This window comes from Saccopteryx leptura, chromosome 9, assembly GCF_036850995.1.
Source record: "Saccopteryx leptura isolate mSacLep1 chromosome 9, mSacLep1_pri_phased_curated, whole genome shotgun sequence".
Lineage (NCBI taxonomy): Eukaryota > Metazoa > Chordata > Mammalia > Chiroptera > Emballonuridae > Saccopteryx > Saccopteryx leptura.
In genome coordinates this window covers 81,582,191-81,603,739 of record NC_089511.1, presented here as the reverse complement: position 1 = coordinate 81,603,739, position 21,549 = coordinate 81,582,191, and the positions used below count along the sequence as shown (strand labels likewise).

The following is a 21,549-nucleotide window of genomic DNA, read 5'->3' as shown; positions in this document are numbered from 1 at the left end:
CTACCCCGCCATTACTCTGACGTCATCTCCGTTATTATTTTTTTATTAAAGATTTGTCTGCGAGCCAGATGCAGCCATCAAAAGAGCCACATCTGGCTCGCGAGCCATAGGTTTCCAACTCCTGATCTAAAGCTTCTTCCTGGACAAGGAGTCTCACACGCCTGACTTTCATCACCATTGGAGACAGTTTTTCTGCCTCCTGAGTCCCATAGTTCTTCCATTTTCTCCTTCAGTTTTGTCAAAGAATAGGTTTGGCTTAAGTACTGGGATGGGCACTGGTCACTTACAGAGGGCCTGCCCAGACCATCATGACCGTGCATGGGTCCCACAGGCCATACTGTCCTGTGTGGTCAACCCAGGTTTAGCTTAATGGACCACAGGTGGGCATCTGAGACAGGTAGGTTCATTCCACAGGGATTTTTGACTTGACATCAAGAAGAGTGTCTGATCTCTGGGACACATGATTCCCTCTGCCTGGGCATGGACAGACCAGAGCAGAAGAAGGTGGTGTGACAGGAGACGAGAGGGAAGATGCAGGGAGAGGTGAAGCAGGACAGAGGCGGCAGCACCGTGTTGCTCTGCAGACCTGGCCTTGAGCTAGCTCAGAACTCTTCGTTCTTAGAAAAAAATGCCTCCTTTTGGCACAAACCATACCCAGTTGTTTTTTCTTTTTATCTGCAAGGAAGAGGCCTTCCTAAGCACCGTGGCTGATGGGGCCCAGGTGTGGCCTCTGCCAGAGTGTTAGCTCACTTTTGCATAACTGACATACGATATTTCAGAAGCTGCCAGGGATTAGGATTTCTACAGTATCAGGTAAAGGCTTTAGCAGAGAGCCTGATCTATGTGCTGTTGGGAGGTGTGGCTTTTTGTTTTCAGACATGCTGTCCTCCATAGGAGGTGTGGCTGCAGCACTGTTGGCAAGAGGGTGGGGTTTGGGGTTTCCATTCATAAGCGGCTAGAAGGGGCAGTCCCTCAGCCCCCGGGGACAAAGGAGAGTGGTTGGCTTCCTCTCTGGGAGAAAGGAATTGTTGTCACTTCCAAGGAGCCTGTGTGGTTTATCCAGGTATTATTCTATTTTCTTAAGCACAAGTATCATTAAGATCAACTAACATACAGAGGCCTGTGGCCTAAAATTTACAAGACAAAATGTATGAGGTTTGGGGTCTGATGACTTTACCCAGGACCAGACTGTAGCACTGACCGCCCCTGTGGACTTGGGCCAGTCTCTCGTCCCCTCTCTTGGTCTCCATATCTGTAGATAAAGAGAATATGCCTCAACTGCCTTGAGGCCTAGTGGGGAAGGAGCCTGAAACTGTCAGACAGAGGAGGACTGGGGGTCAATGTGAGCACGGCGGGACACCCTCTGTGCCAGAGAGTTCAGATGGAAGAAGATTGTGCAGGTGGTACGCCTACCCATGAGCCAAGAGGCAGCCATACTGACACGAAGAGGAAGAGGTCCTGGGTGTGCCAACATGAGCCTACTGGATGCAGGGCCACGCAGTCTGGCCAGGGAGGCGGAGGACCTGCCAGGTTGGCGCACTGTGCTGTGCAGCTTCCAGGGCTCAGCCTTGAAGCCAAAGCAACCACTGAAACCTCCCAGACCTGGGGACCAGCCCGCAGTGGCTAGAGGAGCAGAGGAGCAGGGGCCCAGGGGTGTCCTGAGCAGGGGTACACACGTGGTGCCATCAGTGGAAGGAATCTGAAGCCATGGACTGAATGAGCTCATCCCTGCAGTGAGGGTAAGGGGAAACTGGTATAGGGCCTTAGGACTTGAGCATGTCACCATTAACAGGTCAAGAAGAAGAGGAGGGACTAAAAAGGGGATGAGGAACAGTCTTAGGACAAAAGGCAGCAACAGTGGTGTCTGGGAAGTCAAAAGGAGAAACAGTGACGGAGGAGGGAGTGACCAGCTCGGTCAAATGTGGCTGACAGTTCAAGGAGGTGGAAGGGTGAGGAGGAGCCATTGGATTTTGTGACAGGAAGATCTTTAAGATAAAATTTTATTTCTTTCAACTGAAAAAGCAGGCTGGTCCCTTCTTTCCAGAACAGGTCTGCCGGTGAGTGAAGACAGTTTCATATTATATTCTGAGCCGTGTTCCACAGGAGCCCTGCCCCTGGCCTCATCCATGGCTCAGCAAAGGAGCCCTGGCCAGCAGAGGTGTCAGCCTTTATTGGAATGTAGCCAGCACCCAGGTCCTGGACCTACATGCTGGACCCTGAGCCATCACTGCCCATGTACCCTGGCCGGCTCAGAACTCGCAGATCACAAGGCTTGATTCTGCACAGGGCATATCATTCCACTTGCCATTAGTGTCGTAGATCTCCACACAGTCCTCATCCCCACGGTCATTGTTGGGCTCCCCCGGGGCCCAGTTGGAATAGACCAGGGGCTCCCCTGAGGGGTAGGTGAACTTGCCCTCCGTCTTGGAGTCAGTCATGCTCAGGAATGCAGGACCCTTTTTCTGAGCTACGAGCAGCTGATGCAGGGCCTGATTCTCAGCTGCAGAGCGTGGGGAGGCCAGCTGCCCCCCAGCCTGGGTGCATATTTTCTGTGCATCCTGAAAAGGCTTTAAAATGCCTGCTGTCTTGAAGATCTTATCTCCAACACTTCTGCCGTCAGGGAAGAGCTCCGCTAGGACAAAGGGAGAGTCAGGTTGGGGTTCTGGCAGATCCCGGCCAAGGATTGGGTACGTGTGTGCTCCAACCACAGCCTGGCCTCCCACACCGGTGTCAGGGCACCAGATAGGACAAAAGTGAGACAGTCAGTTCCAGAGCAGCCCCAGCTGCACAATGCGCCCGAGGAGGTGGTTCTGGGGTCTCCAGTTACAGGTGAGAACACTGGCTTCACAGAGGTTAAGTAAGAGGCTCGGCTTCACGGAACCATCAAATGCAGAGTTAGGGATTAAACCTTACTTGTTCTGAGAACACAGCTGAGACGTGCTTGTTCCATGTCACCCCATGTTGCGTGCCACAACTGGGTTTCTAATTAGGCCTAGTCAGACCATTTTGAACTTGGGAATGGCACTGCGCAGCCTGGGAGTCTCTGAGCTTAGATCAAGCAATTCGGCTGCTCGCTCTGATGTCACTCTGAACCCTGCTGAGCACGTGGCACTGTCAGAGAGCCTCCGTGCTGGGTGAGGGGTGAGGAGGGAGACAGTGGCCACCGGAGAGCAGCGACGTGCTAACCTCTGACTGTGTGCAGCGCAATGCTGACCTCCTGGTGTGCATGTGGGTGACGCCGGAGTGCTGGGCACGGGGGGAAGGCATCTGAGACGTGTGCGTGGGGTGGGGGCGGGGCGAGAACCAGCACTGCACAGACTCTGTCTGGGTCAGGGGGGCAGCTGTTCAGCCCCACCTTGGCAGTGGCTGTCCCAGTGGGCAAGGCTAAGCTACTTCCTTATTCACGGTCTCTAATTCCTCTTCTCTAATGTGGGAATACGTTTTATACAAGTATACCCCGTGTGACCTTCCACTGTCTCTTTCTAGTCTATCTCATTTCCCATCCCTTTGTCACCTGGGTTTGTGTTCAGAAACATTCAGGGGTTGAGAGGACTGAGCCCCGGCCTCACGGGGGGAGAGGAGCCCAGGCTGCACCTGACCCCATGCCCTTCTCCTGCGAGCACCTTCCACAAGGGCTCCGGGGGCAGATCCTTGAGCCTAGACTGAAGGCACCCAGAGCAGCCCTGGACAAGGACAGTACAAGAATTCACGTGCCATTACATGGCCGGGTGTGTACACCGCATGTGCATACACGCTGTGGCCATGTGTCCATCTGAACGTGCACAGGAGCACTAACAGTCCATCTGGACGGGTGTGAATATCTGTGTGTGCCTGCATATGTGTGTGTGCTCGTGTATGAAGATGATGTCAAGTGAGCAGAGCTATGTAAGCATATGTGTGGCAGGTAAGTGTCAGAAGTCGTCCTTTTTGCATAAGTGTGCACATGACTGAGTGAGCACGTATGCAGACACGTTTGTGGAGGGAGGAGACACACCCATGCCTGAAACTCCCTCCTGGGTACTTAGGCACTTAGCTGGCTTGGGAACTCAGGAGCTTCCCTATGGCTCCCCCTGTAGGCTTGCCTCCTTCAGAAACTCTTCTTTAGATCAACGAGATTTGCTGAATGACTTGAGCTCAAAGTGACCTCATGGAAGGCAGGGGAAGACGTGGGGCAAATTAGGGCCTGAGGGGGAGATTCCCAAAGGCCAGGGCCCTCAGGTGTGTGCTCCTGGAGGCCTCTGCCCCCTCAGCATCCCAGGGATAGGGAGGAATCTCTGCTCTGAAACCCAGGGAGGGGCGTGAGAGCCCGGCACTGGCCAGGGCCCAGAGGCAGCCTGCCCCTGCCAAACCCGGGCATGACTCAGGTGAGATTTTCAGGGGCCATATGCCAAGGTCATCCACCACCGCCTTGAACCCAGTGACAGCATCCCAGCCCCAACTATCAGGACAGTGTCGGGGTCTCCGCTGCTGTGGGCTCGGCAGCACCATCTTGATTCGCACAACAAGACCCACAGAAATAAGAAATGCATCCTGGAGGGCGGATGTCCCCATATGTGACAGGACCAGCACATGGCAGCAGGGGTGAGGTCTGCTGAGCTTCACTGGACCTGCAGGGGTGAGGTCTGCTGAGCTTCACTGGACCTGCAGGGGTGAGGTCTGCTGAGCTGCACTGGACCTGCAGGGGTGAGGTCTGCTGAGCTGCACTGGACCTGCAGGGGTGAGGTCTGCTGAGCTGCACTGGACCTGCAGGGGTGAGGTCTGCTGAGCTGCACTGGACTCGGGCATTGATCTGGCTCAGAGCACGGGTGGCCGTGAAGCTGGGGGGTCTTGGAGCCTCTTAGCTTCACTGTGCTCCGCCAGCGCACTGCTCTGGTGAGAGGGCTACATCTGGTATCTGTCCTTACGTCTCCTTCAGCTTCTGGTCGTGCAGCTTACTGCTCTCTCCACCCCCCCCGCCCCCTTAGCTCCACTCCCTGCCCCAGTCACCGGCCCAGCCAGCGTCCCGACCCACTACAGTCCTTCAGCAGGCCTGCCTCAGGCCCGCCAACTCCAAACCAAGACACAGACCTGGTCTGGGGCGCACCCTTAGTGTCCAGTTCAGGTTCAGGTCCAGGTCTAGGAACTCACCTTTTTTATAGTGAGAGAAGCTTCCTTGAAGGCGCTGTACCTGTCCTTGTAAGGCCTCCACCTGCCGCCTCAGAGCGGTGACATCTGCAGGAGAACAGGCCAAGTGACAGGTCAGCACAGCCAGGGCTCTGCTCAGAGTCTGGGCCTGTAGGGAAGGGGGCCCAGGTCCTGACACTATTGGGGTCAGTGGTGAGCAGCTCTGATTGGTCCCAGGAAGTCCACCTCTGCTGACACTCCTGGGCCCTCCTGCCCATGGGGTTTAATGCAGTTTCCTTGTTTACAAATGGCCCCTGAGCAAGTCCTTGACCTGACAGACACAGATCCAGGTGACATTATCACTCCAAATTCTGGAAATCTGATAGCAGTTCCTTTGGCGGTGAGGCAGGGGACAAGACTGCATGTTCCCCGGAAGCTTCCCATCCTCGGATTACTTGATGCTCAGGGCCACCCGATGTACTGGAGGGAGCTCTGCTTGATCCCATGATCAACGGCAAATCTGCTCAGGTTGCCCTCCACCAAGTAACGGAAGTTAAAACCAGAGCCTGACCTTCCTGCCTCCAGCCAGTCAGCCTTCCTGCTTTTCAGCCACCCCTGCAGTGGGCTGACCACTGAGCACAGGGGCTGTCCTGAGTGAAGAGAGCCCTCCTCCCTCCACCCCGGAGGGGCGCACCCAGAGCGAGGAGAGGCTACCTTACCTGGAAGCCCACTCTCTCCCTTTGCTCCTTTGTCCCCAGGTGCACCTCTGTCCCCCTTCAGTCCTGGGGGACCCCTGGCACCTAGGGGTCCCTGTGGACCAGCGGCTCCTGCAGGCCCTGAGATCAGAGAAGACGTGGTAGGGGAGCTCCTCACACATCCCCGCATCTCACCCTCACGGACATGCACCGGGCTACATCCCCTACATCCCGCAACACGCCCCCCACACTGACCGTCTGTTCCGAGCCAGCCAGGCACCCTCTGTACACTGACCCTCCCATCACCCAGCACCCGCCTTCCCTCCTGCAGACCGTCCCTGCTGCTCGTCACGCCCTCCCCAGAGCGTTCCTCAAGCCCAGATGCACCCTCCATGCTCGCAGACCCTCCCCGCCACCCAGCCATGCCCGCCCCAGCCGGACGCGGCTTCTGGTCGAGGGACAGGCTTAGCAGCTTCAGGTGGACACAGGAGAACTGAAGGCCTGCCCCAGCCTCTCTGTCACTCACCTGCTACCCCCGCATTGCCAGGGGCTCCACGCTCACCAGGGGCGCCTGTCTCTCCTTTAGGACCCATGGGGCCTCTTGTCCCTGCAGAGCCCTGCATGCCTGGGGCACCCACTTCTCCTGTGGACGGGACGAATTGGGACAAATGAGGCTAAGACTGTGTGCAGTGCATATCCCTTCCTCAGTGGTGCAGCCCCTCCGCCGCCAGTCCACGTGGGGTAGGGGCCTGGGAAGTCCCTGCTCCTCACTGCCGGGCTCCTCCCGGAGAGCTACCTGATGCTGACACTCTAGGCTCCTCCTGGCACTATGAGCATGCCTCAGGTCACATCACGGAGTGCCACCGTCATTCTCCCTCCCCCATTCCAGACCAGCCACATACCAACCACCTACCTTTGGGCCCAGCCTCTCCCTTTGCTCCAGGTTTGCCTTGAGGTCCTACGTTGCCCTGCATTCCCTTGGGGCCCTCTCTTCCAGCTGGACCAGGCACACCTGCAGGTCCAGGAGGTCCTGGGGAATGGACCAGCCTGGTCAGTGCACTAATATCTTGGAGGCGGAAGTGCTTGAGGTGACAGCAGTGGCAGAAGTCAGAGAAGCAGCCCCCTCTTTAGATGGAGCCCAGTAGCAATGCGACATCCGGAAATCACCCAGGGCTCCCTCCAGACAGCCTCTCCTGGGACGGGACGTGTGGATGCCAACCAACACCATGTAGGGGCAGCAGCACCACGTGCAGACATTGCAGCCCACGCCCCGCTGCTCACCCGGTCGTCCAGCATCTCCCTTCGGTCCAGGTTCTCCAGCAGAGCCACTGTCCCCTTTGGGCCCAATGAGACCAACTGGTCCAGGCAACCCCATTGGCCCTATAGCTCCGGGTGAACCTGCAGCAGCAGAAGAAATGGGCATAAAACTGGCCCCAGACTTAGGAGGACCTGCAAGTGTAGGGTGGGCCCCTGGCATTTCTGGAGGGTTGTGCAGGGTGTAGACTTTCCACCTCCACACTCCTCGGTCACTGGTGATCCAGGAAATGGGTGTTCAACCCCCACTTTACAGGAGAGGAAACAGGCGTGCCCGAGCTGGCAGCAGATTCGAGCCAAGGCCTGACTGACCCTCATGCGTTGTCCTGTCCCCACCCCAGGGCCCCAGAGTTCACAGCAGGCCCTCTGTTCACACCTACCCTGGGCCATGGACTCTAGCTTTCCCCTTCTTAGGACCCAACTTTATATCAGAGAGGACACCTGACACTAATCATCAGGGAATGCAAATAAAACCCACGCCACATGTCTTCACACCTGTTAGAATGACTATACTAAAAAGGAAAAAAAGATAGCAAGTGTCCATGGTGATGTGGAGAAAATGGAACCCTTGTGAACTCAGGTGGGATTGTCAATCGGTGCAGCCATATGGAGAGCAGTATGGAGTTTCCTCAAACAATCAAAAATAAGACTAAAATATAAAAGTAATTAAATTTATTTATCCAACAATAATATTTCTGCATATTCATCCAAAGAAAATGAAACACTCATTTTAAAAGCTATTTGTACTCTCCTCTTCATTGCAACATTATTTATGGTACTCAAGATGTGGAAACAGCCTGTGTCCATGATGGTGAATGGATAAAGATGTGAAACACATACACTCGCACACTCACACGCATGTCATGGAATATTCAGTTATAAAAAGAAAAAACCTGCCAATGGAACATCAAGAACAAATCATGAAGAAATTATGCTAAGTAATATGCTCTTTAACCAATAGAAAACAACAAAATTATGATCTGCCATGTCACTAGTAGAAAAGTATGCTATAAATACTATGTTCGCTATGATTCTGTTTCATAAACATGTGCAGACATTGTACGGTGTGTGCATGTGTAACAGACTGAAAAACCACAGGAAAGGTTGTGCGAAGTGTTGAGATGTGTTCTCAGTGGCACAGTTAAGGTCATCTTCACTTTCTCCTGTTTATCTCAATGACCACATATTTCTAATGGAAAAATAAACAAACATTTCAAAATAGATCTGTTACCTCAAGAAGGGGCTGCCTAAGCTGGAGATTAGAGAAGATTTACCCAAAAAGACTCAAGGGAGCCAATGGCTATTAATATTTAAAAATCTTACACTCAATTCTGTGAGTTTGGTTCTTCTTTTTTATTGAGGTTAATGTATATAATGTAAAATGAACCTTTTTAGAGTATACAGCTCATTGGTCTTTAGCACCTTCACAATGTCGTGCAACTACCAGCTCTATTTAGTTCAGAAACATTTAATCACCTCAATAGAAAAGCTCACAGCCATTCAGCAGTCACCCTGTCCCGTCTCTCCCGCCCCCAAGGCCCTGGCTATCACTGTTCTGCTCTCTATCTCTATTACCTCTTATGGATATTTCGTATCAATGGGATCAATCAAAATATGGCCTTTTGTGTCCTTTTTTTTTTTAACTTGGAATGACTTTTTGAGCATTTCCACTTTGGCATGTCTCAGTACTTCATTCCTTTGTATGGCTCAATAATAGACCACAGTATGAAGGGAACACATTTTGCTTTGTCTCTTCCTGTTGATAGAAAGAGATCATGGTTTGGCTTCTGGGTCCCACGTTGGTTGGATGCTCAGGAGAGCTGGGAGCACCAGTAATGAGCAGGGTGGGAACCATGGCAGCACCAGCAGGACCCTGAGACACAAAAGCTAAAATCTCCATTTGGATTAAAAAAGTGGGCATCTCTCACACACTATTAATGAAAGCATCAATTGTCATAACCTTTCAAAAGTAATGTGGAAGTAACTATTAAAATTAAAAATCTGAACAGCAATGCAAACTAACAAAATGAAAAGTCTACCTACCAAATGGGAGACAATATTTGCAAATCATATATATCTAATACAGGGTTAATATCCAAAACATATAAAGAACTTCTACAACTCAATAACAAAGGGCCAATAATCTGAATTTTAAATGAGCAGAGAACTTCCAGTCAAGATGGCAGCACAGGTAAATGCGATACTTGGATCCTCCCACAACCACATCAAAATGACAACTAAACTACAGAACGACCATCATAGAGAACCACCTGAAATTGAGCTGAATGGAAGTCCTACAACTATGGATTTAGAGGAAAAGCCACATAGAGTCTGTTAGGAGGGACGAAGATGCAGAACAGGCTGGTCCCACACCCATATGTGGTGAATAAAGAATGGGAGGGATAGCTGTGGTGTTTCCTCTGAGGAGCGGCAGGTCCCAATCCCACACCAGCCTCCCCACACAGCGTTCCAGTGACAGAAAGAGAAGTCCCCAAAACTGCTAGCTGAAGAAACCAGCAAGAATCGAGCTAAGTGAGAGATAGGGCTGCACGAGTCCCAGGCAGTTCCTCTAAAGCAGCGGTCGTCACCCTGGACCTCGGCTCTCTCATCTCAGCCTCACACTGTCTCTTACAGCAGCTTTATGGGACCACACACTCAGATCTGCAGGGCACGTGGCCCCAAGCCCTGCCCAGATCTACTTGGTCAGGGGTCCTAAGCTTGCTCCAAGCTCTCCAGGAAATTCTCAGGCCCTAAAGGTTAAGTGACTGAAGGGCCTGAAATAAAGGTGCCAGTGTGGGGCCTTGTCGCCCGTGTGACTGTACACCACTGCTGCTCCAAGCAAGGGCCCCACTCCAGGCTGGACATGCATGAGGCCCCTGCATAAGAAACGGAGGTTTCAGCCATGCTCCGTGCCACAGGTCAATAGGGCCGCTGTACGTAAGCGCCCCCTAGCCCCCAGGATTCAATTCAGGGTTTCTGGGGGCCTCCAAGAGAGAGCTGTCCCCTTAAATACCACCCTTCTGTGAGTCCAGTTGCAGGCGGCCTTCGCCAGCCCCAGCCCATTCCACTGGGAGCCCCTTCTGTCTGTAAAGCACAGATAGATAGTTCCTCCTGCCCCACCCTGCAAAGCCTGGCATGATTCCTATTATTTTAAGCTTAATGTCTTCTTCCACCTTAGACCAAAATGCAAACTCCACAAACATAAAGGCCACTGTTCAGTATCCAGAGTAGTGCCTGGAGGATTTTGTCATCCTCACTGCTGGTTTATTGATTTCTCTCTCTTGCCGGTCAGACCCAGACTCTCTCCTAGGGGGCACTACTTCTTGGACAAAAGCCTTACAAACAGTCCCTTTGGAAAGCTCAGAATTCACCTGATGGTATAGCAGGAAGATGCCACTTTATACTGAAGACTCAACAAAAAATAAAGTAAAGTAAAGCCTTGGCTCAATTATTTGTCACACTGTGAGAAATGTTCTCCAACTTACAGACGAGCAAGGACGCACGGACACTGAGTGGCTTGTCCCTGCTATGCAGATGGAGCCAGCAAACAAGCACAGATTGGTCTGACACAGAAGCCCATGTCCTTATCACCTTCCATATTGGGTGGCATTTAGCCCCTGGGTGACAATTTTATTACCTGTCAAGTAAAGATAATATGCCGCTTATAAATAGTACACGAATTACACAAGTGAATGCCCAAGCACAGGGTTGGACAAAGAAGTGTGAGCTCCCTTTCCTTCTCTCCAGAGAGTATTTAGGGCCAATCCTTTTGCTCAGGCCTGAGTAGGGAGCCACGGAGCCTCATGCTTTCCCACCCTTCAGGCGGTAGGCTTTATTAGATGTTTAACAGCCTGCACAGGCACCATAAACACATTGAACAGCTGCTAAGGTTGCAACATGGTTCTAGAGGGCCCCAAATACCAGTCATTACCCGCCATCTGCTCATTCTTGGGGTGAGAGGAATCAGAACATCCCAGGGGAGGAATCAGTGCTGCTGGGTGATGGGGACACATCAGGGGCTCAGCGCAGCCAGTGATTTGCCAACTGGTAATTGGTGTTTCAGGAGGACCGAATGTCTAGGGGGAGCTCCTCTTTCCCAAAGGGGTGGGTTTCCATTTCCAAGGCTTCCACAGCAGAATATCCAGAGTTGCTGTGTTGGTTACCATTCCCATGCCCACCCCTGCCCACCTGGACAAGCCCATGGTCCCAGCTCTACCTGGATCGCCCTTCTCGCCCCGGGGGCCCTCTCTCCCATCTCGTCCATCACGACCAGGCAGGCCATTCTCCGCAGCACCACATGTGATCAGGGCGCAGGCAGCAGTGGTCACTGAATTCTCAGTACAGTTCTTCCCTTCTGTTCCCAGTGACCTGGAAGGCTGTGTGAGCAGCATGAGCCCAGAGAGAAGGAGTAGCATGGCCTAGGCAGATGGAGAGAAAGAGCAAAGATTTGCTCTTGGTTGGAGAACACGGGAAGTGCTTGGCCCAGCTCCTGAAGGTCAGGAGAAACCCTTCTCTTACCTCCTCTTCCCTTCTGTGGGGTCTGAAGCAGCAGGGCTCTGAACAAGGTAGGACAAGGCAGGCATACAGCCTGGCCTGGGAGGGCAGGAGTTACCTACAAACTCCCTGACACGGGGAAAGCCGCATCTACCTCTTCTCTGATGCCCCGTGTGTCCCTAGTGACATCCTTGCACACTGCCATTGGCACAGTGGCTAGAGTGTCGAATTCCTCCACGAGGCAGGACTCATGAAGTGCCTTTGGGCAGGACCTTTCCCCTCTTTGAAGCTCCTTCTCCCTGTCTGTGTCATTAAGGGGTTGGCTTAGCTCCAAAAAACGCAAACCCGTTTCCTGTCACGCGTAGCCTTGGATGGACTAGCACCGGTGGACTGCAGTGCAGGTCTGAAAAGAAGCCAGAGTCCAGAGCCACTCAGCCAGAACACTTAGTGGCATCTGTCTTGAGCACAAGATGGGTACATGCTCGTCGGCTGAGTTGCCATTCCTGGACTAGACGCTGTCTCCATGCAGAAAGTTCCACATGGATCCCAGCTGAAAGCTCTCAGAGACCTTATTAACAGCTGGAGAGACAACTTAGAAGAGGGCCCATGGAGCAGGGGCTGATGAGACGTGCTCAGTAGAGAAAGGGTAGTCTTCGGGGAGAGACAGAGCGGTTGTCCAATAGGGCGTCCAAACGGCATGTGAGAGGGACTCAGAGCTATGGAGTTCGGGAGGGTGCAGGACCTGGTCACTCAATGGTGGGCTCCTCTCCTGGGAGGAAACTGTAAAGTCATGAATGTGGGAGGAGCTCACGGGAGTTGCAGGGCTGGGAGCAGACAGCAGCCTCGGAGGGAGCTGGCTCCCAGGTTTTTAGACCTAGGACTCAGCTGGGGCCTCTAGGCTGGGCCTGTGGAGGAAGGGCAGAGCTCAGCCCCTTCACCCCCACACTGGTCAGTTTGTGCCAGGACTTCAGACTGAAATTTATTGGAAAGAATGTCTTCTCTAAAAGTTGGATGGAGATCAGTGACCTGATCCAGGAAATGTTTTGTTTTGTTTTTAAGTACAGATATGAGAGCAGCATGTTTATCGATGTCTCACAGGCCGCTGGTACCAGGATAGGTCAGAACCCAGGCCTGTGAATCCCCATCTGTTTCTCTTCCACCTTCTTTTTTGAAGAAATGAGGGATGGACAGGAGTCAAGACAGGAGTTGGAACTCCATTTCCAGCTGGGGCTTCCAGACAGTGACGTCTGGGGTCAGGGCAGGGGTCACATCCTACTCAGCACCCACCCCCGCCCCAGCCCAGAAAGCAGATCTCCCACTGACCTAAGGGGCAGCGTGAAGGGCAGGAGAGTGGCCCTCATTCCCTCACTGTGCCCCCTTTCGTGCCCACACTCACACCTCCTAGACCGGAACAGCGGCACAGACACTGCCTTCCCCACACCTATGAAATAAGCTCACAGAATGGGCAGGGGATGCTCCCTGGACAGATGGGAAACCAAATGAGAGGCAGGGACAGAGACACTCACCATTGCTTCCTCTAGGACTCAAGAATCTCCGGGCAAATTAGCCTCTCCTTGGCAGGCACTGGCTATTTATACTGACCTGAAACTCAGCTGCCCATCCCTGGTCTTCTGAGAACTCTTTAAGGGGCAGTTTTCTTCCTTGTTGACTTAGTCACTCACCACCACCAGGGTTCTGGAAGCCTGCCACTGATATCCCTAACACTACACACATGTCACCTGAAAGTGTACAGAGCACCCTCAGTCCCTGACCTCCCTGCACCTCACTGCAGCCCTGTGATCTGTGGGGCCTCATTGGTGTCTAGATTTTACAGATATCCAGGAATCCACGGGCCAGAGAAGACACTGAGTGGCTCAAGGATGTCCGACTATTGCAAAAGCAACCTGCCTCTGCAAATTTCAAGAGCCAGAACCAGCTGTACCCATTTCTCTTTCTTCTACCTCAACATGAATACCCAGATACTAGGAAAGAGCTGGGAGCTTCTTGGCATTTCTTGGCAGGTGTGGGAAACGTAGAGGGGTTGCAGGGGCAGCAGCAGCCTGTGAGGACAGAGGTAGGGGAGCAGCCACCTGGCAGGGGTCACTGTTATGCTTCCTGCTCTCGACCTAGGAGAGCCCCTCACCTGCCTTGTGTGGGATGGACTTCCCTTCACTTCTCTGCCCTCATCTTTCCCCTTCCTTAGCTGTGTTGCCCTGTGTATGGCTCTAGTTGCCCCTGAGATGCTGATACATGACTGCAACCATCCCCAGGAAACTGACTTCCAGTGACTGTGGCAGCGGCCCAGCCTACTCTGTTGCTGCCATCTCTGCTCCTTTCAGGGGCCCTGTGACTTCATCTCTTGCATCAACCCTTTGCTTAAGTCCACACGCCAGCAGCCCATGTCTCCAATCCTTGCCTGTGGCCACCCTGTTGGTGGTGTGATTTGCTCCTGGCTGTTGATGTGTGCCACAGCACACTGTGTGCCACTGAATGTTTTAAAACATGCTGTACCTAACTATTTAGTCAGAGGTACTAACCTTTTTACTCTTAGATTGTCAAATAGAAAGAGGGACAACAGCCAACTCAACAATAGACATCTGGTGTGAATGAATCAAAATCATATCCATTTTTTTTGTCAGATTGGCAAAAAATATTACATGCTTTGCCACAGAATTTTAGTAATTAGTTTATGTTTGCTAATAAAAAAGTTTGAAAATCTCTGCCATAAGGCTAACTTGGGACACTAATAGACTTTTAAGACTCCTCACCTTAGCCTGATTTGCTGTTGTTTGACCTCACTTCTGGGCTCCAAACACTTGGCCAAGACCTTGACTTCAGTTCCTGCCCCAGGGGTGCCACAGTATTGTTGTTCTCAGTTATTCTCCTTGATAGTCGGACTTTGATTCTTCTATGTTTCTGGCTTCATGTCCTTCTCTAACTTCTAATCTGATTTTCATGGAGAATATCTGATCTTTATCATGGCCCGGGCAATAAACTTGAAACCCACTCCAGACCTTCACCTGATTCTTACCTGAGTCACCACGCCCTCACTGTTTTTTGATGGGGGGAGGAAGTGGGGAAAGATGTAGGGCAATCTGGTACCTGTCCAGCCTGACTTCATGGGCATTGAGACATTTAATCATCTTCTTTTCATTCCTTAAGTAAAAGGAGAGTAGACAGTGAGATAGGCTCCACCATGCTCCCTGGCCGGGAACCACCCGACATCCCCATTTAATGCTGATGCTCGAATACTGAGCTATTTTTTGTGTCTGAGGCTGACACGCTGGGACCAACCAAGCTACCCTCAGCATCTAGGGCCACACTTGAACCATTCAAGCCAGTGGCTGTGGGAGTGGAAAATAGAGGGAAGGGGAAAGTGGGGGGAGAAGCAGATGGTTGCTTTTAGTTTTTACCCTGACTGGGAATTGAACCCAGGACATCCATTCATTAGGCTGACACTCTATCCACTGAGACACTGGCCAGGGCCTCAATCATCTTATTATAAAACCAAAAACTATTGCACTAACACTGATTTATTCCCTTTTACTTCTGTTTAAGAAAATTACACTGTATTGCATACCTGATGTATCCATTTCAGTGTTTTTTGTTTTGTTTTGTTTTTTTGTTGTGTGTGTGTTTCCAACGTTAGAAGTGGGGAGGCAGTCAGACTCCCGCATGTGCCCGACCCAGCCAGGGTCCACCAAGCATGCCCACCAGGGGTGATGCTCTGTTCATCTGGGGCATTGCCCTGTTGCACAGAGCCATTCTAGCACCTGAAGTGGAGGCCACAGAGCCATCTTCAGCACCCAGGCCAACTTTGCTCCAATGGAGCCTTGGCTGTGGAGGGTAAGAAAGAGATAGAGAGGAAGGGTGGAGAAGCAGATGAGCGCTTCTCCTGTATGCCCTGACTAGGAATTGAACCTGGGACCTCCACACGCCTGGCTGACGGTCTACTGCTGAGCCAACCTGCCAGGGCCCTGATGTATCCATTTCTTATCCTTCTTCCACAAGAGAGTCCACAACAATTTCAGCGCACGATGGCCATGCCCCTCATTTTCAGTCACTTTATGCTAACTTCTTTTGTGACTGTAACCTGTATTCTCATGTTCTTTCCCTGCCTCCTCTGTGAGAGTATGAAGTCATTTTTAAACCAATTAACTAATTTAAAATTGACATAGAAAAAGCTGTACAAGTTTAATACAAACAATTTGATGAACTTGGAATAGATACACACCTGTGAAACCATCAAGGCTGTAAACTTATCCATCATCTTTGATAATTTCCTCCTGTCTCCTATTTTTATCTTTATGTGTTACAGCAAAAATATTTAACCTAAGATTCACCTTTTGGCAAATTTTTTTACTATACATAGGGTTAATTTAACAAATATTTAACAATACGTAGGGTATTGAAACTTTGAGCACACGTTTGAGCACACCTCTGCCTCCCCCCCCACTCAGCCCCTAGTAACCACTATCCTACTCTCTGATCCTACTCTCCAGTTTTATTCGTTGTCTATTACAGAATCGTCAGAAAAGTGGGCTCAGGAAGTATTTGTCCTTCTGTGTTGGGCTTATTTAACTTAGCATAACGCCCTCTAGCTCCATCCATGTTGTAAATGGCAGGAGTGCCATCCCTTTATAAACCTGAATAGTCTTCCACTGTATGTATGTAACACATTTTTCTTTGTTCATCCAGCTTTATTGAAGTGCTGCGTAATTGAAAAATATCATCGTAATATATGTAAAGTATATATAAATGGGATGACTTGATGACTTGGTATATACATCATGAAAGGAGTCCCATAATCAAGTTAACACAACCATCACTTCACAGTTACCACTTTTGTTTTTCTTTTTGTAACAATGCTTAAGGTCTACTCTTGGCGAATATTTCAATTATACAACACAGTATTATTAGTTATTGTCACCATTAGATCCTCAACTTATTCATTTTAGAACTGAAACATGTAGCCTTTCACCAGTCTCTCCCATGTTCTACACCAGACCTTGGCAACAACCATTCTACCCTCTTTCTATCAGTTTAACTTTTAGATTACATATATAAGTGAGACCATGTACTATTCTATTTTTCTCTTTGGTTTATTTTACTTAATCTAATGCCTTCCAGATTCATCCATGTTGTCACAAATGGCAGGATTTTCTTGTTTTTATATCTATTTAATATTGTGTTTTATACAGATTACATTTCCTTTTCTATTCATCTGTAAGAGGACATTTAGGTTGTTCCCACATCTCGGCTACTGCAATGATCATGGGAGTGCAGGTATCTTAATATATAACATTTTCTTTAGACATATACACAGAAAAAGGATTGTTGGATAATATGGGGGTCCTATTTTAATTTTTTTGAGAAACTTCCATACAGCTTTCCATATGGTTGCACCAATTACCTTCAAACAAACAGCATGCTAGTTCAGTTTCCTCCACAACTTTATTCCTTGTCTTGTTTTAAAAATATTCTAATTTTATTGAGTAGTAAGTGACAAATATAATTATATATGTAAATTTTAAAACATGATAATTTTATATATATAGACATTACAAATAATTACCAATCTCAATAAAATTAACACATACTTCACCTGATATAGTTAACTCTTTTTTGTGTATATGAAAACTGAAGATCTATCCTCAGCAAATTTCAAAGTATATAATACCATATTTATAACTGTAGTCATGTTTTATATCCTCACAACGTAGTCATCTTATTTTTTCCTTCAATGCTTATAACAAAAGCATTACTAATGAGTTAATGACCTGGATCTAAATTAATGAGGATTATATGAGGTTTTTGACTTCCAGAGAATGAAAAGGTTTCTAACAGGTTAATGACCTAAATCTAAATTAATGAGGACAAAATGAAGTTTATCACTTCCAGAGAAGGGAAGGGTTTCTAATGGGTTAACGACTTGGATCTAAATCAATGTGGACAAAATGAGGTTTATCACTTCCAGAGAAGGGAAGGGTTTCTCTCTCTAATGCTCAGCTTTATTAATAATTAAAGATATGCAAATAAACCAGCACACACCCATGTGATAACTGACAATTTAGTACTTGGGGTGGAGTGGGTAGAAAACATAAAGATTAAAGAAAATGGGAAATGGGCATCAGGGTTGGTATAAGCATCACTTGTCAGAAGCACTTTGGAAGTGGATTTTATTATACACAATAAAATTGAAGTGCACACATCCTCCAACATAGCAATTAAGGGTCACTTGAACACAATAACAAGGTTTGTAGTGTGCTTACATGATAGTTTAAAGAAAACCAGGATTCAACTATGTGCTGTCTACCCAAGACTCATTTTAGGGCTCAGGACTCACATAGGCTGAAAGGTAAGAGATGGAAAGAGGCATTTCATGCAAATGGGAACTAAAAGAAAGCAAGGACAGCTATACTAATATCAGACAAAATACACTTCAGGTCAAAATCTACTACAGGAGACACAAAGGGACATTATATAACCACAAAAGGGTCCATTTTCCAAGAAGATATAACAAATCTTAACAAATTCAAGAATATTGAAATCATACAACATATATTTTCTGATCACAATGAAATGAAACTAGAAATCAAAGCAGAAGAAAAACTTAAATATACATAAATCTGTGGAAATTAATCACACTCTTACACAACCAATGTCAAAAAAGTTACAAGACAGTTTAGAAAACCATGAGCAAATGAAAATGAGAAACCAAACACCGAAACCTATGGGACTCACTGAAAGCAGTTCTGGGAGAGAAGTGCATAGCTGTCAATGGCTACACTAAAAAAGATCTTACATCAACAATCCAACTTTATACCTCAAGTAACCAGAGAAGGAACCAGTTAGACTCCAACTGGTTCCAACTTCGATCTGGGAGTGGGATCAAAGTAGACATGCCTTTCCAGCCGGGTCCACTGCCTGCAGTTATGGGAAGTCCCTGAGACAACTCAGGACAGAGCAAGACAGAAGATCCCACCAGAATGGAGAAGCGAGGGAGCCCCGCGGGGCCTGTGGTTTCAGCCCACATTGCCTCCCTCTGCCTCAGTGCAATAACAGATCAGATATAAAAAGGAAGCAGATTCGCCCATTATGCACCCGCCAATTATCCTTCTAGACCAGGGGTTCCCAAACTTTTTACACAGGGGCCAGTTCACTGTCCCTCAGACCATTGGAGGGCCGGACTATAAAGAAAACTATGAACAAATCCCTATGCACACTGCACATATCTTATTTTAAAGTAAAAAAAACAAAACAAAAACAAATACAATATTTAACATAAAGAATAAGTAAATTTAAATCAACAAACTGACCAGTATTTCAATGGGAACTATGCTCCTCTCACTGACCACCAATGAAAGAGGTGCCCCTTCCGGAAGTGCGGCGGGGGCCAGATAAATGGCCTCAGGGGGCCGCATGCGGACCACGGGCCGTAGTTTGGGGACCCCTGTTCTAGACCTCTAGCCTGTGGAATCAGCACACCAGATTTGAAGTTTCCTTCTGATGGGACGCAAACTCAAGTGCAGAACTTTCAAAATGAGTTAATTGTGAAAATGGGACCAAAACCATTTCTAAATAAATAATATTTTAAACATTTCAAGAAGATTGAGGGGTCCTGATAACATAAAACAATGGATGAAAATGACCCACACTTAGAGAGTTATTAATTTTTCCCCAGGAATCTCCCTTTTATATATGAAGTGTCATGCTTATAAATTTCTCTGTTTTTTCTCTTGTTTAAAAAAACTTAAATACAAACTTAGAAAATGAAGTTTTGAGCAAAGATAAACAAAATAGAAATGAAAAATATTGAAAGAGCAAAAAATAAACAACCACTAAGAGTTGATTTTTTGAAAGAATCAATTGAATTGAGATATTCTTAGCTAGATTAATTAAGGGGAAAAGATTCAAATAAAAATTGGAAATGAGCCTGACCAGGTGGTGGTGCAGTGAATGGGGTATCATATTGGGATTCAGAGGACCCAGGTTTGAAACCCACATGTCACTGGCTTGAGTGCGGGCTCATCCAGCTTGAGTGCAGGCTCATCAGCGTTTGTGTGGGGTCGCTGACTTGAGCATAGGATTATAGACATGACTTCATGGTGGCTGACTTGAGCCCAAAGGTTGCTGGCTTGAAGCCCAAGGTTGCTGGCTTGAGTCCAAGGTTGCTGGCTTGAGCAAGGGGTCACTTGATCAGCTATAGTCCCCTAGGAATTGAAGGCACATACATATGAGAAAGCAATTGATTAACAAATATTGCAACGAAGAATTGATGCTTCTCATCTCTTTCCCTTTCAGTCTGTCTATCCCTATCTGCCCCTCTTTTTGTCTCTCTCTCTGTATCTGTCACACACACACACACACACACACACACACAAAATCGAAATGAGAGGATTACAACTAAAGCCTTAGAAATAAAGTTAAATATTATAAATAATTGTACACCAACAAATTGTATAGCCTAGCAGAAATGGATAAATTTCTAAAAACACACAAAGACTGAATCAAGAAAAAGAAAATATGAACAGACCAATAACAAGGAGACTAAATCAGTAATCAAAAACCTCCCAATAAAGAAAAGCCCAGGACTCAATGCCTTTATTGGAGAATAATACAAAACATATTAAGAATAATTAACACCAATCCTTCTCAAGCTCTTTCAAAGGACTCAAGAGTGAGAGGAAGGGAGAGAGAGAAGAAGACAGAGAGAAGCATCAACTCATTGCTCCACTTAGTTATGCATTGATTGCTTCTTGTACATGCCTTATCCAGGGACTTTGGGCTTAAGCCTAGCCAGCGATCCTGTGCTCAAGCTGATGACCTCAGGCCACAGCCCACGACCTCAGGTTTCAACTGAAGACTTCAGCGACCATTCCTGTTCAATGCTCTATCCACCGTGCCACCACTAGTCAGGCTAAATTCACTTTATGAGACCAGCATTACCATGATACTAAAGCTAGACAAAAATACTATATGAAAACTACTACAGAACCATATTCTGAATGAAAATTGATGCAAAAATCCTTAACGAAATACTAGCAACTCAACTTCAACAGCATATTAAAGGATTTATACAGCATGACCTAGTGGAATTTATACATGAAATGCAAAGATGGCTAAATATAAAAGAGAATTAATGTAATATACCACATTAACACAAAGAACAAAAACCATATTATCATCTCTATTGATGCAGGAAAAGCATTTGACAGATTCCAGCACTCATTCATAATTAAAAAACACTCAACAAACTCAGAGTAGAAGGAAACTACCTGCATAAAATAAAAGCCACATATAAAAAACCTACAGCCAACCTAGTTCAATAGTGAAAGACTGAAAGCTTTTCCTCTAAGATTCAGTACAAGGCAAGAATGTCTGCTTTCACCACTTCCATTCAACATAGTACTGGAAGCTCTACCAAAGGAATTATGTAAGAAAAAGGAGTAAAAGGCATTCAAATCAGAAAAGAAGAAGTAAAATTAACTTTGTCACAGATGATACAATCTTATGTAGAAAAACATAAAGATATACATACAGATACCTCTTAGAACAAATTAAGAAATTCAGCAATGTTGCAGGATACACAATCAAAATGCAAATATCACTTGTATTTCAATACACTAATAATGAATAATTCAGGAAAAAAATTAAGAAAACAATCTCACCTTATCAGTGGTGGCACAGTGGATAGAGCATTGACCTGGAATGCTGAGATTGCAGGTTCGAAACTCTGGGCTTGCTTTGTCAAGGCACATATGAGAAGCAACTACTGTTAGTGGATGCTTCCTGCTCTTCCCTTTCTTTCTTTCTCTCCTTTTTCTCTCTCTGTCTCTCTCTCTCTCTCCTCTCTCAAAAATCAATAAAATCTTTTTAAAATCCCTTTTACAATAGCATCAAAAGAATAAAATTATTATGAGTAAGCCTTCCCAAAGACATT

The 21,549-nt window shown here is 47.8% G+C and overlaps 1 protein-coding gene and 1 long non-coding RNA gene across 2 annotated transcripts in view; both read right to left on the bottom strand.

The window, feature by feature from the left end:
- Positions 1 to 21,549, bottom strand: part of LOC136380403 (uncharacterized) — a 142,623-nt gene that overhangs the window by 23,010 nt on the left and 98,064 nt on the right. The window lies entirely within an intron of this gene.
- LOC136380399 (pulmonary surfactant-associated protein D-like) lies at positions 1,983 to 13,150 on the bottom strand. The gene is made up of 8 exons (XM_066348110.1): positions 13,133 to 13,150; positions 11,329 to 11,530; positions 7,080 to 7,196; positions 6,712 to 6,828; positions 6,325 to 6,441; positions 5,823 to 5,939; positions 5,128 to 5,211; positions 1,983 to 2,632 (listed from the first exon to the last, which is right to left on the bottom strand). The coding sequence occupies exons 1-8, from the start codon at positions 13,133 to 13,135 to the stop codon at positions 2,250 to 2,252; spliced, it is 1,140 nt and encodes a 379-aa protein (XP_066204207.1). The 5' UTR covers positions 13,136 to 13,150; the 3' UTR covers positions 1,983 to 2,249.